The sequence below is a fragment of the Epinephelus moara genome, chromosome 3, assembly GCF_006386435.1.
Source record: "Epinephelus moara isolate mb chromosome 3, YSFRI_EMoa_1.0, whole genome shotgun sequence".
NCBI lineage: Eukaryota > Metazoa > Chordata > Actinopteri > Perciformes > Serranidae > Epinephelus > Epinephelus moara.
The window spans coordinates 28,142,010-28,160,791 of record NC_065508.1 but is presented as its reverse complement, the minus strand read 5'-3'; the positions used below and the strand labels follow the sequence as shown (position 1 = coordinate 28,160,791).

The following is an 18,782-nucleotide window of genomic DNA, read 5'->3' as shown; positions in this document are numbered from 1 at the left end:
GCAGATAGCTCAGACAACACACTGGGGTAAGGACAGCAGGGGTAAGCATCTAGGAAACACACAGTAGATGCACCGCCAATCATCTGCCACTTCAACCGGATCCCTCCGAAAGGTTAGTTCGATCATTCCTCAGCTCCTGCATGCACTGAGAACACGATCTGCCTGTGCAGTACGTAATCTCTTTTCCCAAGATGACATTGTGCATGAGTTTTCCACCACTTATAAATAACAACTGCTCTTGCTTTGACCAGATGAGAGGAGAGCGTAAGAGAATACGCACATTGAGAGAAGTCCTCCATGGATCTTGATGGGGCTTTAAGTTGCCGCCAAGGGATCTTCCCCGAGACAAGTCATCCTTTAAAAGCCTTTTGCATCTTCAACTTTGCTGAAAAGGCATGGAACATCGTTGAAGGAAGGAATTAGTAGACATTACAAAATTTTTGGTCAATAACTCAAACCCTTCGTTTGATTTTAAGGACAAGAATCTGAGAACAAACTGAAAAGAGACAGAAAGATTGAAGGTTTGGTGTCTGAACCCTGTACCGACCACCCCATTACTCATCTGACTTGAATCTCAGGGGTGGTGAGGGCCACGGAAGAAGCCATGGAGGGAGCCACAGAGTGTGTTCAGGAGGCAATGGTAAGCGAGGCTCTGGTTCAGTTCAGGGCCACCTTGCAAGCTGCCGTGAGGGAGGTACATGTGGATGTGAGTGCTTTCAAACAGCGCATAGAGCATAGGATCGAGGAGCTGTGTGTTTCCAACGGACCCTTGGCCGACGCGGTAACCAGGCTGCAGGAGGAGAACCTGCAGCTCAGGACGAAGCTGGAGGCCCTCAGCCACCTGGTGGAGGGTCTCGCCGGGGTCAAGATCGAGAGGAGTCCTGCTGAAGTGAAGGGGAAGAATGTGGAGGGTAGTGTCGTGAACGGACAAGCGGAAGACCAGGGAGGTCTGGTGAACTCTGGAAGATCAGAGATGAGCCAGTCAAGTCAGTCCACTTTCACTGAATCATCAGGGTCAAGTGGAGGATCAAGCCATCCTGCTGCTGCTTCAAGCAACAACTCAGCCCTTCCTCCATGGAGAGTAAAGAGACATGCTGAAATAAATGTGAGTACTCATTCTATCTTTCTACATATCATAAGATATCTCTGTAATATAAGAAGTACAATTCATGCACGGATGGGTGAACGAGAGGTTTAGGATGTTGTAAATGGGCCTGGTCACCAAAAAATGATGCACCTGGTCACAGTTATAAGGCTGACTTCCGTCGACCAGCTCATCACTTGGATAAGAGGGTGCTCGACTGAATAAATAATTAAATACGCATAGTAAAATGCATCATAACAACTTGATGATGATGCACCACTTTACTTAAAGAGGCACAAATGAAGGTCAGTTCTAGATAGCTTTTCATTATCTGCTGTGTTCTCTTTGATTCAGAGTTGTTCAGAAATGGCTTGTTAGCTATTTATTAATGACTTGGTTCCTGATTTTATCTTAACTTGCTACATGGTAACTATACTGCAAACAGCTCTGTGTGAAAAAAATGTCAAAGGCTGGTGGAAGCATGTTGCTTCAGGTAAAGGTGAGACACTAAAGCCTTGTTTCCACCAAACACTTTCAGTATGTACCCTTCAGACATGGTACCTAGACCCTAGCATTCCTCCCCACAAATAGTCCTCTTAAATGTGGGCGGGTTGTTGTCACTCACTGCTCCATCCAGCACTCGCTGTATTTACTCATCACCGGTGACACAGATGGAAGTCTGCACCTCGTTTATCGTCCACAGAACGAGGCTGCATGCCAACATTTTCAGAGTAAACTAGAACAGGCTGCAGTGAGAGTCTCTCTCCATGGGATATTTAAAAATAGCAGCTTTGTGCATTTAGTCGTTATCAGGCAAGTGCAGCCAACCTGAGCCCACAGGAACGCAATCCACAACGCTTTTTTTTTTTTCTCCGAGTGAGGATTTGGATATATGCCGTCCACCTTTTACTACTGGATCTTTGTGCTTGGTACCCCAACAGAGGGGTGACCAAAATGGGGATGGTGCAGAATGGCTCCATTGGTACCATCCACAACTTTTCATGGAAACAGGAGAAAATGCGTACCAAACTTAACTGTACCGTGCTGTACTGCTCGATGGAAACGGGGCTTAAAGCATAACTCTCCAAGAAGTCCAGGCTCATGAGTTTGACAGCTTCTTAGACACCCAAACATTGCACAGTGGTTTGTGTTATTATGAGGCAGACTTTTACAAGTCTGGAAAGTTCTTACGCTGACAATCATTTTGTTTTCGTAAGATAAACAGTTGAAATACAGCGATCACTTGAAGGCCCAGACTCACCAAACCGACATCAAAGAAATAGTAGTGACAAAAGGCCAACTGTTGGGTCGCCTCGTGTCGCTTCTGTCGCGGCCAAATAGTTGCACCTGAACACACACATTTCATTCATTGACAGGCACTGCCATCTCTGCTGCCGATATAACTTCCTGAGTCAGCCGATAAAAAGCTGACAAGGGCCACCTAGTGCCAACAGTGCTCACTGACTGTCAACTTGGTGTGTCAGGGTCCTTACACAGAAGTGTGCTTCGACGTATTTTATAAACCAGTGAGTTGCCAGATGATTCCACATTGCATTGTGGAAAAATTTGAATCTGCCTAAACTTTTATGCCAAACAACCCTTGATGATGTGGTTGTGTTTTTCACGCTGTGCTAATGTCTGACTGTAAACAACCTCATTGTAACTCTACTACAGCACCCTACCATGCCAAGGAACCTCAATAGCTCTTTTACAGTACCTGACTCTGTCCAACCTCCTCTCCCAAGTTAATTTAGCATAGCAAAACGTACAGTCCACAAAGCTGTGCCTGTGTTCAATGTTCAAACAGTGCCGAATACACTACCATCCTTCCAAACATCACAGTAGATCATTGCATCATAGAACCAGAAACCACTTTAAATTTTCGACCCAAAGAGCATGCATGTATACAAAAATCCAGTGACTGCTTTGTGTCCTCCGCCGTCTTGCGGCACCGCCAGTATTTTCCAAATCAACTCAGCTAATTAGCATTAAATGTAGAGATTATTGACTGTCTGCCAAATAACAGTGAGGTTTTCCAAGGTTAAAAAAAGAACTCACTTATACTAAACATAGCTGCAGGTGTTTCAGTTTGAAGATCGTGTTAAAGGTCCAGTGTTCAGGATTTAGGGGAATATATTGACAATAGAGGAAATAATATTCATAGCTATGTTTTCATTAGCGTGTAATCACCTGAGACTAAGACTAATCGTTGTGTTTCGTCACCTCATCTATGCCAACCATTTATGTAAGTTACTACGACCAACAACGGATGTATTCAGCTAAAAGTCACCAATCAAAAGTCTAGTGCAACCAACTAAAACTTCTCCCCTCTGCCAAGTGTGTAGGAGAACTACAATGGCAGATACGAAAATGCAAATGGCTCTATCTAGAGCCAGTGTTTGGTTTGGCCACTCTGGGCTTCTATAGAAATAACACGGTGGACTCCGTGGAAGAGGATCCGCTCCATATGTAGATAGAAAGATCACAGCCCCGCAAAACGACCCGTTTCACCATCAGTTGGAAAGTCTAGACCACTGGTTCTCAACTGGTGGGTCCCTGTCCAAAAGTGGGTCGCGGGTTGATTCTGAGTGGGCTGCAATTTACTCACAAACGTGTCGAGTTTGTAAAAAAACACTTTATTTTGAAGTACAGAGAATTTCCATCACAGAGCTTTTATTTTGAAGTGTTGTTTCTCGCTGTAGAGTCAGTAAATAACAGGTTGCTACTTGACAGAGACAGCAAAGTAGCTCGCCGACATGGCCAAACTCAGGTGTGATGCTGAATGTATTTAACCATTTGGCCCTTGAACTAATGACTGAGGAGAAACGAGGCCCCCGGGGCTGGGCCAGTTGGGAACCACTGCTCTAGAAGAGCCACAAGATTAATTGATTTTATCCCCATTCAAGTTAGCAGAGCGCTAAACTGGAAGTTAGCTACCCTCAGCCACGCTTGGCCTCCGTAAGTCTTTAGTGTACTTGCTCTATGGGCCATACAGTTCGGAGGTAGGGTCAATAATCCCAGGATCATCTAGGTAATTTTAAGGGTCGCAGTTGAACCATTTTGGCTTCATGCGCCACTGAGCAACTTTCATAGGAATGAACGGGGCCCGTGTTTAATGGTGTATTCAGTTCCCCTAAAACATCCATGATAGGGAGATGCCGCCACATCAATGGTATCTTGCTTATATCCGGTCCTTCCCTGTATTCATTTATATGATCCCTGAAAAATTCAATAAAATAATGATTAAATCTCTAAAATGTCAGATGTGCTTATGAACTGAGCTTTCCTGGTCTCCATTTGAGACCATTATAGATTTAACCTCTGACACCAGCCTCACACACTTATCCGGGGAGCAGCTGTAACAGCACTGCTGTATGGGCTCAGCATCACCTGCCATCAGTATTACTAGATATTCTCAAATCATTATTTTCAATCGCAGACCAATAATAATAATATCTGGCATTATCGGCCTTGAATATTTAAATTACTACATGAGTTATATCTTTACACTGGTCCAAATGAATGTCCAATGCTTACACACTTACAACCCCCCCCCAACTCTTCTGCTCATGACTTGCTTTTATAACAGCAAGTCCTCCAAAGGGCACATGTATTTTGGGGTCTGTGATTTGGACAGAGCTGCAGGTCTTTCAAGCCATATCTGCTTAGTCCGTAAAGTTTTGGAGGTGTACTCAGATCCACAGGTAGAGAGTAGTGGACTACCTGACTATCAAAAGAAGTAGTCAACACTACATGCCTCTAACAGAGGCTGCCATACACATTGTGTTGTATTTTTATGACGTAACTCGTAAGCACACTCTGAAGACAGGTATATTAATACATTTATATCCTCTAATCGCTCAGGAATCTTGCCTCCCAGCCAAGCCATGTCTCAAATCTCCGAACGGAAAGTTGAATTGCGTCTACGTCCCTGTCAATAATACCCCCTGCAGCCCACACCCTGAGAGGGACAACCAGCTGTCCTGTCGAAACACACACCCTGCCAACATTCCCCTCCACTGAAATCACCGGGTCTTCTCCAACCCGTCAGCCCCCAACTCTGACGTACCACAGCCCCCCCCCCACAGTACCAAGATAGCTCTCTGATTCATCACTTAACACTTTGCCCCATCATTTTCAAATGCAACACAATTTTCCCTCAGCATTTTTAAAATCTGTTGAGGTCAGGAAGATGCTGCGTCCAACAATTTTTATAACTTTATGAAGCTGACAATCTGACAAAAAACTGCGCAAGACGGGAACTTCTCCCTCAAGCTCTCCTTTTTCATTTTTTTCATTCTGAAACTGCTTCTGTTACTTTTCAACCATGCACACATGTGCCACGAATATCAGACTCGACCTCAAAATGTGAACTGTTATCTTTATTTGGACTCATTTCATGTTGCCACCAAGCTGAAGCCAGTGCCAAGTGCCTGAAGATGTTCTATAGTACCACCAATGACCACTCGCTGCTCGCTCCAGAAAACCTCTTATAACAGCTTCAGCCCGACTCTGTTTGACCAGATAAAGTTGGTACCACAAATGTGTTATCAGAGTTACATAATTCCAGCAGGTACTAAGCAACATTAGGGTTTATTTGGAGTTTTATTTGTGTCCAAAGTCAGAAATACACTCTTGTTTCAGCTTTGTTTTTGTCTCCATCAACTCCTGAGGGGAATTTCTGGCTTTTTAGCTGCTGAATGCTCCACTTTGTTCACCAGTTTGTGGCTAACTTTGTCAGTGTCTGCCATTTGGTGCTGGATATAGGTAGTGGGCAGTGGATTTCGAGAATGGATATATGAAGAGAACTGGATACAGCGTTAGAGGCGGGCTCCTCTTTATTCCTACAAAATTTGCTCAGTGGCACATGAAGCCAAAAAAGCTCAATATCCACGGTATGGAATTTCATGGATCTTTCACATTGTGGGGCCAAAAGAGCAAGTGTACTAGAAACTTATGGTGGCCGAGCACGGCCCAGTGCAGCTGAGCAGCTGACTTTCGCTGGCTTAAATGGAGATACATTTATTTTATTTTGTGGCTGTTCTAGACTTTCAAAATGGTATCAGACTAAATGGATCAAATCCCAATAGTGAAACAAGTCTTTTGTGGCAGTGGTGATGCTAAAAAAAAAAGTATCTTCTGATTCACAATGTAAGTCTCAAAGATAAAGTCTTTCTGGGCCCCATGCCCAGAGCCATGCAACTGAATCAAACTGTAAAGTTTGCGCTGTAAAACCAAAACAATTAACTGAAAGAAGCTAAAATTAAGCAATACCACACTCAAGGTCATTTCTGTGGCCTCCTGCCTGCGACCAAATCGCAGCCGTGTCGATATTCAGTAAAACAGCAGGACCTCAGTGTGATATTGCTTTTAACAATTCTCCAAATGCCATTTGTCAACAGTAAAAGTGGCAACAGGTTATGAATTGTATGTTTATTTCATGATTTATTTGGCTCCACCAACACAAATAGTTCTGCAACTGGACTGGGTACATTGTGTCGTCTTCTGATGACATATGAGCATACCTGGAGATTTGACAGTGAATTATTCAGGCTTCTTTCTGTCCCTTCATCCTTTTCTTCCAACTATTCCTAATTTAGCTCTGTCATAAGTCCCTTCTTGCGGTGCAGAGTTTGTTACGACAACACTTAATGTAGGGTCATTAAATAATTGGTTGGCAGCAAGAGGGTTCCTGGTTTTGAAGGTGGGGGGGCCCCTCTATGTGGAGTTTGCATGTTCACCCCGTGTCAGCGTGGGTTTCCTCCAGGTGCTCCAGCTTCCTCCCACAGTCCAAAGACATGCAGGTTAACTGGTGACTATAAACCGGCCGTAGGTGTGAATGTGAGTGTGAATGGTTGTCTGTCTCTATATGTCAGCCCTGTGATAGTCTGGTGACCCACAACCCCCAACAAGATAAGTGGTAAGGAAAATGAATGAATGAATGTAAGTTCCTTGTTGCAGTGCTAAGTTTGTTACAATGACCCTTAATGTGGGCTAATTAATGGTTAACATAATTAATAGCTCAGAACAGCTGTAAAGCGAAGTGATACAGGCAGAGTTAAAAGTCCCAGCACTGTCATGCTGTATATCAGTGCCTCCTGTCCAATCAAATTGCTTGGTCGGAACTTACTGTTATATAATACTCTGCAGAGTTTAGGGGAACAGCAGCGACATCTCTCACATAGAAGAAATCATTGAAACCATTGTTAATAAATTTATTAGAGGCACCAAAAGGTGTTTGCTGAGGTGACAGATGTTTCAAATGTCTCAACATTGGGTGGCTGCCCAACCAATCGCTGGACATGAAATTAATTTACAGGGAATTTTAGATTTGAAAATTATAAATTTGCACGCAGGGGAATTTTAGATTTGAAAATTATAAATTTGCACGCAGAAAGGTCATTTCATAGTGGCTGCAACAGTCGTCAAAAAAAAAAAAAAAAAAAAAAAGGTTTGTGTGTTTGTCAGTATGTTTCTAGAAGGAGCCACAGTGGTATGGAGGTAAACCCAGGCAGAGGTTGAAAGGATTAATGGGGTCAGACAGAGTCAGACTGTGATATCCTACAGGAGCTGTTGTGGAGCCTGCAGATCACCATGGTGCTAATCTCCCTCCTGATGACCAGTTGACGTGCTGGCCGAGATGGCTTTATTGCGCGGCTGCCAGAGCACTGCGAGTCTCTGGAAAGCAAAAGGCAGGGGGTGGGAGGTTGGAGAAAGGGGCACATACAGGCCAGGCCTCGGGCTGATATACTTAGGCGCTGTTTGAACTGCTCACGCTAACTCCCCGATTTCCAAAGCATCCATTTGGGGCTATATTGGGATGTAAGAAGAGCGGAGCGGAAACTCTCGCAAAGAGACTGATTGCAAAATCTAAAATAGCCTCTCAGTGGGAACATGGGTTTGTTGGCCACAGCTGTCATTAAAGGAGAAGCTTTCAGCTGTTAACAGCTGAAGATCACACTTTTAGAGAAGTGAGCAGACACACACACACACACACACACACACACACAAACTGATTTACCATGGAGGATAAAGGGCTAAAATTAATTTTAGCTCCACAGCAGTCTGACAGACAAAAGAACCATCTTTGTTTGTTTGAGCGAATCAATGAGTGATGTTGCTAAGACAAATGTATAAATAGACTCAGCCACAGTCAGTGGCACGTCTTACATAACTTATTTACCTTCCTGAGGTAATGGCATCCAAAGGAAACCTGACTCCTTGCACCATCCTTCATTCAGTTTTAATTATGTTTTAATATTATTTTAAAACTAATAACCCAGTTTTGGGTGGATTATTAGCCTCCATCAGAATCAGCTTTATTAGCCAGGTATGTGTACACACACACACATAATAGGAATTTGACTCCATTTTGTTTGATTGGTCTCAATGTACTGACACAGAAATAGACAGAAGAGCTAAGGACAGGACAACAAGGCTGGACAAATATAGATAAACAATAGACAAGTCACTATGTACACAGGTATGTCACAAATGTATATAAATATATATATATATATATATGATATATACAGATCAGTGGTTCCCAACTGGTGGCTCAGGGTCCAAAAGTGGGTCGCGGTTACATTCTGAATGGACTGCAAGTGACTCGTGAATGTGTCAAGTTTGTAAAAATTTTGAAGTAGAGTGAATTTATGGCATAGAGCTTTTATTTTGAAGTGTCGTTTCCTGCTGTTGATTGGATGACTAACAGACGGCTACTTAACACAGACAGCAAACTAGCTCGACGACATGACCCAACGCAAATATAATTCTGAACATATTAAACTGTGTGTGGACCTCGAACTAATGACTAAGGAGAAATCTGGACCTTGTAGCTGGAACATTTGGGAACCACTGATATAGATCGTATCACTCCATCAGCTTCACTGGCGTCCTGTTAAATATCGCATCAGTTTCAAGATTCTTCTTCTCACCTTTAAGGCCCTTCATAATCAAGCCCCTTCTTACCTGTCGGAACGCCTTCATATCTATGTTAGATTTTCTTCCACAGTCCAGCGCACATCACCATCTGATTGCTTTACCACCATGGGTTCTAGAGCCTTCAGTCATTCTGCCCCCTGCCTCTGGAACTCTCTACCCCATGACATTTGCAATATTGACTCCCTTTCCATTTTCAAATCCTGTTGGAAAACACACCTTTTCAGACTGGCATACTATTGACGGTATGGTGGTGCAGTGGTTAGCATTGTCACCCCACAGCAAGAGGATTCCTAGTTTGAACCCAGGGTGGGGGGTCCAATCCTTGGGGTGGTGGCGCCACGGCCATCTCCAGGTGCTCCAGCTTCCTCCCTCAGTCCAAACACATGCAGGTTAATTAATAACGCCGGATTGCCTGTAGATGTGAATGTGAGCGTGAATGGTTGTCTGTCTCTGTGTGATAGTCTCGTAAGGGTGTACCCTGCCTCTCACCCCCCCCCCCCCCCCCCCCCCCCCGCTACCCTCAAGAGGATAAGCAGTTACAAAAATGGATGGATGGATATAAATGAACTGGATAATTTTGGACAGTATGTGCATGCATGTCAATATTCTACCATATATATATATATACGTATATATAACTTCAATTAATAGTCTGGGTTATTATTTGCTTAAATCACTGAAATAAACAGGCCTCTATATGGGACAGGCCTGTTGCTCAGCAAAGATGGAAACAAAACATGCCGTAAAACAGCCATCAGTTAAAAATACATCTCAGGAGAAAGCAATGGTAAAAAGATGTGATGATAATATATCCATTATAAATCATTTATTTGATCTAGCTCCGACAGACAGCGCATCAGAGAAAGAGAGAGTTTCGGCACTCGACATACCGACACAACCCCAGAGATCTTCTTCATGGGTCGATCATGTTGTTGCCTGATCTACCAGTTTGTGGATGTCTTAGTTTTATTCCTGAAAAAGATAAATAACAGAAGCGCATGTTTTGTCTGTCTTTTCTTCACTGAACAGGGCACTGATGCAAAAGGAGAGAGAACTGTTGCCACAGCTGCACAAGAGAACGGGAACCAAGGTAGGTGGGTCATCTGAGAAGTGTCACTCTGCTAGACCTGAGGAGCTGATCTAAACTTTGGTTATATTTGGTTGCATCTCCTCAGAAGGCCCAGCAGTGGACTCTAATACAGCCCACGCTGCTGCCGCCGTTCCCCAGTCTCACAGGCCTCTCACCGCCATCACCAAACCAAGCACAGAGTCCTCTGGATTAACCAACTCTCTTCAGTCGGCCACTGAAACGCCCAAAATGCCTGGTCAGTTGATTCCTGTGCGTGTTTTACATGTTCACACCACATATTATGTTTTTGTTTGTGGTGGCTTTATCGTAACGACCTGCTAAGTAAAATTTTAAATGCAGGACTTTTACTTGTAACAGAATATCTTTACTCAGGTAGAAGATCAGCGTACTTCGAGATTGTGGTTGATTGAATGAAAGTATTCAGCTGAACTTCTTTTCCTCCAGACCAGGAAGAATCAGGTCATCTGACGAAGACCCATCAACCCCTCACTGCAATGATGAAACCAAGCTCCGAAGCTCCAGCTGTCCCTCAGAGTCCTGCGTCAGTGCCCAAAGCAACAAAAGAAGCTCCAGTCAAACCAGCAGAGTCTCCTGCTAGATGTGGTGAGAGGAAAATTCTTTTCTGTTTCTGTCTGAATTTGCTCTGTCAGTGTCACTAAACTCACTACTTAAAAATTCAACTATTCAGATTCTCTGTTTTTCAGGCGCTGATGAACCCCAGCCCCACCTCCCTGTCACTGCCATGACAACCAAACTCAGTGCAGAGGGTCCGGTCGCCAACAAACCTGCCCAGTCTCCAGCATCGGTGCCTAAAGCAGCTGTTCAGTCTACTGTGGACGCTCCAGCAGGTGACGCAGGGGATTATTCTTTTATAAGAGGGCAGTTAATGGAGCTTTTATTTAAAGCTACAGCTGGAAACTTTTAGAAAAAATCACTTTTTGTCAGATTTGCTGCAATCACGTGAACGAAAACAATCAGTCAAAGTCAAGGAGTCTCTAACACAGCTGTCAATCATGTCAATCACTGCCAAGCACTGTCAAGATTCTGTTGCTGCGTTGTCGATTTCTTGCCTCAGATGTTGTCAGAAACATATTTTAGTGCACTGTTTAGCTGTCAGATGAGAAAGTCTGTTACCTGGCCGCCATTTTGGAAACACTTGAGCTGAAAATTAAGCAGCACCTAAGCGGTGGGAATCGCCAGAGGACCCATGATACAATATTATCCCGATACTTTGTTTTTTCCCCCTCCCTTAACAGCCACCTGCCGGAACAAACTTTCTGATCCTTTAAAGGAATTTTTGTGGATTATATTTTTATTTTAAAATTTCTTCAGAGAGGTATCCTTAAATGTTTCTCATTTCACGTCAGCATTTCACCTGTTTTATATTTCAACTGCAAATTTTTAGCAGCAAGGACACACATATTCCCTTCAGAAAAACCATCCTTAAAAAGTCTGAAAAGACATTGAATTCATTAATTTAAAAATAAGGCTTCATTGGTGTTAAATATCTTAAATCAGGACATGGGAAATAGAGGTGTGTCATATGATATCATTCACGATAACACTGGTTTAATTTTTAATACGACATGAAAAATTCATATCGTGATACTTGCGATATTTTGACTTGCTAACATATTGATGTCCTACTGTTACCCACGGCAACAACAAGCATGGCTGAGAGTGAAATTATTACTGACTCCACAGTGGTTCCAAAAAGAGGAGCAGCTTCAGTAGTGTGGAATAAACTGTGGCGTCCTGAATGTTTTATGAACAGCCCCAGACTTCTCAGACTCTTCTAGTGACTTACCGCTCAGAGGGAACTCATTCAGCGGCTCCTCTGGCAGCAGCACAGCGTCTCTCCCTCTCTTCTCTCGCCGTGCGCACACAGGAGTCTGTGTCGTCAAGTGATTTTGTCATAAACCTTTGGTAATATAAATCTACGTGACACTTGCGGCTCGACAAAAAACGACATACATACATACTACCCGAGGTGAGAAAAAGGATTTTATGATTTTTTTTTTCTGACGCTGTGTTGTAAAATTTAAAAATAATTGGTGACATCTATTTGTTTTTAAATAATTTACAGAATGTCTCTCGCACTAACGTCACACAGGTCAGAATAGCCAAACCAACAACACTCATATTTTGTTTCTGGCCAGGACGCTCAGAGCAGAGGATCCACTGTCTGTTAGCTCGCTGTCCCTGTACCTTAGACAACATAGGGAAGAGCAAACTCAACAAAATGGCTATTTAACCAAAATTTTGCGGCATGGCTAAAAGCGGTTAAAGGCAATGCATACGAGGCTCAGCGTACTTCATGCAAAAATGTTTTCAAACTTAGTACGATGGTCATCAGGGCAGTAGAATCCCATAAGCAGAGTGAGAAACACAAAAGTGTCAGGAAAACTTGCCAACAAACAGCAGGTATTCACCAGCTGTGCTCTATCCTCGTCCTCGCTACAAAACAGAAACTTTAAAATTTATGTCAGTTCATGTTTTTGGTATCTTCAATTTGTCTGACATTTCAGTCCAAGTGGCATTAAATAGTCTTAAAGGTAGGATCTGGAGGATTTTCAAACAAAACAAAATATAGACATATACAAATGAAATCCAGCTTAATCATCACCTATGGGCTTCTACTCATATGTGGTGGTGACTCTGTTTGCAGAGCTCCTGCCCTTTAACTGTATTTTGATGTTTTTGTGAGCTCAGACTGCTTCTGGGTGGAGATTTCCCCAGCCAATGAGAGAGCGCAGGTGCCGTGCCTGAACCTCTCCTCTTCTGAAGTGAAGCCTTCTTCCGTACCTCCGGGCTCCGTACACCCGGGAGAGTTGAGCCTGATAGGAGGGGCCAAATTTGAATGTGTGTTTACAAACAACAACTGGAAAATCCTCCAGACCCTACCTTTAACAAGTCTAAAATCTAACTTGCCTTTAGCTGCTGAACCACAAAAATTGTAAATTTCTTTTTTACACTCCATTTATTCCTGATTCTCTCTCATTATTATTCTAATCCATCTTCACCTGTGCAGGTGCGTCTGGAACACATGAGCAGAGGCCCCAGGTTTCCCAGGAGCAGTCAGGCTCTGGATCTCAGGGTCCTGCGTCTCCACCGAATCCTTCAGTCCCAGAATCCCCGACGACAAAGCGAGGCGAATATCCATTTAGACGTGGTGAGTGTGACACTACAGTACTGGTTTGATTTTCTGATCTTAAAATATCAAAGCAAATGTGAAAGATTAATTCATGTACGAGTTTCATGTGCTTCCTGTCTTTAGACGTCACTGAACCCAAACCATACCTGCCACTTTCTGCCATGAGCAAACCCAACACAGAGTCTTCATCAACTGTAACAACTCAGTCCTCAATTATCTCAGCATCACAGGACCCTACAGTAAAACCCGGGGAATATCCCTTTAAACGAAGTGAGTTCAGCCAGCGACACAAGGACCTGTCTCTAATATAAAGGTCGCGGGTAGTTCACTGTTTTCAGTTTACGTATGTTGAAGGATTTTTACATTTTCTTTTTTTCTCTCTCTCATTCTCCTTCTCTACTCTTTTTTTTTGATCTCCTCTCATCAATTCAGTGCCAGTTCTCAAGACACCCAGTCCCAGTCTGAAGAGAAGTGTGAGCTTTCCTCAGCCTGCAGGTGAAATATAGTCATAATCCTGTTTATGACAGTATGTGTGAGTTTATACAGTGCATATGTTGTTGTTTTTATGCCTCCACACATTTCTTCAAATTCAAACATTCAAGAATGAACTGATAAGATTATAGTGGTCAAAGGTCAAGGTCAGTGTGACCTTGCATCAGTCTCTAGCTTGTGAATGCAATATCTCAAGCAGGACTTGAGAGTTTCCTCAAATTTGGCACAAACGTCCACTTTGACTCAAGAATGAACTAATTAGAATTAATAATAATACATTTTATTTATAGAGCACTTCTCATAGTACTCAAAGACACTTTACGTTAGTTAAAAACAATCATAAGAGAATACAGTAAAATACACACAGCATCATTCACACATTAATTTTGACAAGTGATTTGAATCGGGAGAGGTCGGTGCAGTCTCGAATGTGTTTGGGGATAGAGTTCCAGAGGGAGGAGAAGGCGCTGCCATCCCAGGTTCGGTGCTTGGTCCTGAGTGGTGGAGTCAGGAGGTTGCATGGTTGGTTGGAAGAAGTGTGGCAGTGGAGCAGGTCAGTGAGGTCAGAGGGGGCCCGGTTATGGAGGGCTTTGTAAGTGAGGAGAAGGACTTTGAATTGGATGCGTTGTGGGACAGGGAGCCAGCAGAGGACACGGGTGACGTGATCGCAGGATCGGGATGTACTGGAGGTCATGTAGGACTTTGGATGGTGTTCCATAAAGAATGCTGATACAGTCGTCAATTCTGGAGGTGATGAAGGCATGGTGAGAGTTTCAGCAGCAGAGGGGGAGAGCGATGGGTGGAACTTGGTGGTCACTCAAGAATTCTTATACTAATTATGACAAAATGTCACACAAATGTCTAACAGGATAAAATGACATCATGATTTTCTGCATAAAACACTTCTCTGACCATTACTCAACATCATATCTCAGGAACAGAAGGGGAGACATTTGGTCAGATACTGAATCGGTGACACTAATCTTGGGTGTCCACCTTGAAACTGTGCTGATTGTATAGATCTGTGCTGCCAGGGGTGAAGATGTGTGTGAAGCATTCATGTTTTCACAGACATAGATGTAAACTGTAACTGCAACTTGACTGGTGCATGAATTCTAGTTTATTATACTGTTTGTGCTTCTCTCTTTTTAACCCACCTTATGTCATTTCTCTTGCAGAAAAATTACTTCCCTCCAAATCCATCATAAAATCTGGTTTCTCACCTAATCTGGATAAGTAAGTCATGACCGTGAGTTGTGTTTTATAATAATGAAGTCAACTTACTGTTGACTGTTGTTAGATTGATGTGGTGTTTTGTGCATCTACAGCCTCTCATCAGCCTCACTCTAAATGTATTTGTGTCAGCTGTCCACTGCTTCTCCACAGGAAAGGGAACAAGACAGGTGGAGTTGAGTTCAAGCAGGATGTGATGAAATCACAAACGCTTCCACGCCCCAGCGGGGCACAGGCCAAGCGGGCCCTCTTTGAGAGGATGCACTCTGAGCCTATAAAGTAAACCTATAACATACATTTTACATTTCGTCCTAGTCCATATCCATCGACAACATGTTATCATACAGTGATTTATGTCTCTGTTGAACAGACCAAAGGATTCCAAACCTAAACTGAAGCGCTCTCAGAGTTTTGGAGTGTCCAGTGCCAGCGGTATCAAACAGATTCTCCTGGAGTGGTGCCGCTCAAAAACCATTGGCTATAAGGTACGTGTACACTAATGCACGTGTCCCCATCATACATGTATTCTTTGCACCTAACGTTTGCACATCAATACTGTGCACATTCCTGCACACAACTGTACAACTCTTCCACTTTCAAAACAGATATATTTTTACATATTTCCCATATCTGTTATATTCTCTTTTGTCATTTTTTATACCCTACATGTTTCTTGACATTTGCACTGTATTGGTCATTAAAACACCTTTTATGTGCAAATATACTTGGCAACAAAACTGTTTCTGATTCGTTGTTGAGAAACAGCTGAGCTCCATTTAGGGGCCATTTTAGAGCCTTTGATCACCTCACATGATCTTCCTTGGCAGATGGGATGCCCAGTTGTCGTAGACTTGAACATTTAAAAAAATGTTAAAAATATCTGAGAACTTTATGGACCTCACAGAATTTATTTTGGTCTGCAAATAGAAATAAGAACATCATGTATTAATCTACAAAATGGCTCTCTTTTGAAGTATGAAAATTAGATTTGTAAATGTTTTATATGTATCATCCCACACTTCCACACAATAACTAATGTATGGCAGAATAAACCAACAGTATCAGGTGTATAATGAGGGTTGATTCAGAAGACTTTATATAATATTGCAGTTGACTTTAAAATTTTGGCTTTGATCTAATTTATTTTGGGCTTCCAATGAAGTTTATTATCTATTAAGATGCCAAGAAATTTAATTTCCGATACACTTTCAATTTCAACTTTATCACAAGTTTGCTGTTTGAGTTGGTGACACGATTACCAAAAACTATAACTTTGGATTTACTTAAGTTCAGTGGTTCAAAGTTCTTTCTTGACTTTGAAATCATCAGGCTCTACTTGGTGTTCTGGAGCTTCTGAACAAATCTCATGATCCTCATCAGCAAATGGAAATTTGAACATCTTCATCCATGACAACGGAGACAATGACAAGAACAGACTTGTCAAAATAAAAGCAAAGGACCAAAAAGACGAATTAGCTTTAAGATGCTTCCCTCTTAGAGCTGAGTATTCGTGCTCCATACCTTTAAGGTATCAGCCAAAATAACCCCGTATCAAGTAGCATTGAAACTTCTCCAGTCAAACAATACCTGCATTCAATCCTTCCTGTTCCTACATTGAGAAAAACATTACTATGGTTTTGCTCGCAGTCTATCAACACAAGCATTTTGTGATTTCACGTGACGTGTGATTGACTCACAGCAGCTTCAGCCCACATAGTCTGTGGTATGGTGAAGTCAAACACGGTGTATTTTAAAGAGTTGGCAGTTTAGTGTGCTGAGATGCCACCAAAGTATTCAACATTACCATAAAATGCTACCAGACTCTACGCACCTGTGGCATCTGGTGGCATTTTATGCAACTGAATGCTTCCATTCACATGAGAGGTATCAAATGAAGTACTCTGTTGGTATTGGCATCACTTTAAAGGTACTGCTATCATCATTTTTTAAACAATACCCCACCCTGTTCCTTCTTATCTCACGCTGAACTGCTAATTTTCAAGTTTTTTCAACATATGCAAAAATAATAGCATCTCAATAAATGAATGAAAATAAATGTAAGATCTTAAGCGGTGCCGTTATCGTCTGTCTCTCAGAACATAGATATCCAGAACTTCTCGTCCAGCTGGAGTGATGGGATGGCTTTCTGTGCTCTGGTCCACTCTTTCTTCCCCCTGGACTTCGATTACAACACGCTGGACCCTGCGAACCGCAAACACAACCTCCAGCTGGCCTTCACCACCGCAGAGTAAGCTGGAGAGTAATGACTGAGTGAAGGAGACTGTGAGTGAGTGAGCGTGCTTTGATTACACTGAAGTACACTCGTACTAAATTAGAGGTACTTGAACCTATTTTTAAAGGGTGGCACAGTTAAGAGAAGTGGCAGTCTCTCAGCGAGTGTACTGACACTCAGCACTGAATCACACAGGTGCAGAACTTTGTAGCACAGAACAGCACCGCCAAAATTTATATTAAAGTGAGACCATGATTAATATTTGCTGAACGGCGAATAAATGCTGAGTATTTTGGGGGCATTTTGCCTTCGTTCCATGGTGGACAGGAAGTTAATCAGTCAGCCATCAACATCAGTTTTACTTCATAAGATAGAGTTTTCAGTCTGTTCATTTAATCATTTTTATGGCAGCTAAACGTGATGCAGAGCAGTCAGACTGACCAACACCGTCATAAAACCTGTCAGAAATGCTGCATACACCTGACACACTGACATTCTTGTGCTGCATTTTGCAGGAGGTCTGCAGTGTTTGCTCCGCTGTGACTTTGGTGCCCTGCTCTAGCTTGGAGAATGTGAGACAGTGGTCACCAAACCTCTGTGAGATTATGTGCTGTTATAGTCACATATGAATCCACTTACCTTGAAGTCCAGGCGTCACAGGTTAACGCCACCCTTCCTGCTGAACTCAAAGATTCCTCAGCTTTATGCTTCACTTCTCTGTAGAGCTTGTGTACGGCTGTGTCGCCTTTGTTTTCAACATCATGTAGTGGGTGATGGACTGTGTTATTTTCTTCGCTCTCTCACAGTTGGATGGTAGTTTTGTCGAGCTAAGTGTGTCCTGTGTTGGTTGATTTTTCAGTGGGGCAGGTTTAGTGTTAGCTTGGCCATCAGCGGCTAACACTATCTCTGGATAGTGGCGTGTGAGGTGAGCCCTCATGTTTGTAGCATTCCCAGAGTATTTTATTCTCATATGACACTGCCTGTGAATCTCATGTGCCATATCCAAGTCCTCCTTTCCCTCTGTGTTAAAAAAACCCAATATAAGTCCAGACTTTTGATTTAAACGCAGACAGCACATTTCTAATTTCTTTCTCTGGTCATCTTTGTTTTGATGAACTTCCTGCCAAATGCTACTGACTGAGACCTCTGCTGACCTCACCAGGAACAAAAAACATCAGCACCATCTAGTGGTCAGAAAAAGCAATTGATTTTATTATTCTAGCACCAAAAGTTGTATTAAAATGTGTATTTGCCTAAATTAATTATGCATATAATAATATAAGATCGTCACTTGGCGTCCCTGTATTGATACAATATCGCCACGCAAAATATTGCGATACTATGCTGTATTGATTTCCTCCCCCCACCCCTACCAGTGTTGGGTAAGGGTTACTTTAAAAGTAATCAAAGTACGTTACTGCCTTACTTTCTAAAAAAGTAACCAGTTACGTTACTGCGTTACTCCCTGAGTAAAGTAACTCAATTAATTTAAAAGTACTTCCAACGTTACTCCCTGAGTAAAGTAACTCAATTACTTTAAAAGTACTTCCAA

At 42.6% G+C, this 18,782-nt stretch overlaps 1 protein-coding gene across 1 annotated transcript in view; it reads left to right on the top strand.

Annotated features, from left to right (window-relative positions):
• The window catches only part of LOC126385408 (smoothelin-like protein 2), a 20,543-nt gene continuing 1,761 nt past the window's right edge, over positions 1-18,782 (top strand). The window contains exons 1-13 of the mRNA XM_050037108.1: positions 1-112; positions 252-1,105; positions 10,058-10,118; positions 10,204-10,353; positions 10,563-10,721; positions 10,823-10,966; positions 13,150-13,290; positions 13,396-13,542; positions 13,705-13,767; positions 14,943-15,000; positions 15,151-15,276; positions 15,368-15,482; positions 17,094-17,245. Of these exons, the coding sequence (XP_049893065.1) occupies positions 605-1,105; positions 10,058-10,118; positions 10,204-10,353; positions 10,563-10,721; positions 10,823-10,966; positions 13,150-13,290; positions 13,396-13,542; positions 13,705-13,767; positions 14,943-15,000; positions 15,151-15,276; positions 15,368-15,482; positions 17,094-17,245 (1,817 nt within the window). The 5' untranslated portion in view covers positions 1-112; positions 252-604. The remainder of the gene's footprint in view (positions 113-251; positions 1,106-10,057; positions 10,119-10,203; positions 10,354-10,562; positions 10,722-10,822; positions 10,967-13,149; positions 13,291-13,395; positions 13,543-13,704; positions 13,768-14,942; positions 15,001-15,150; positions 15,277-15,367; positions 15,483-17,093; positions 17,246-18,782) is intronic.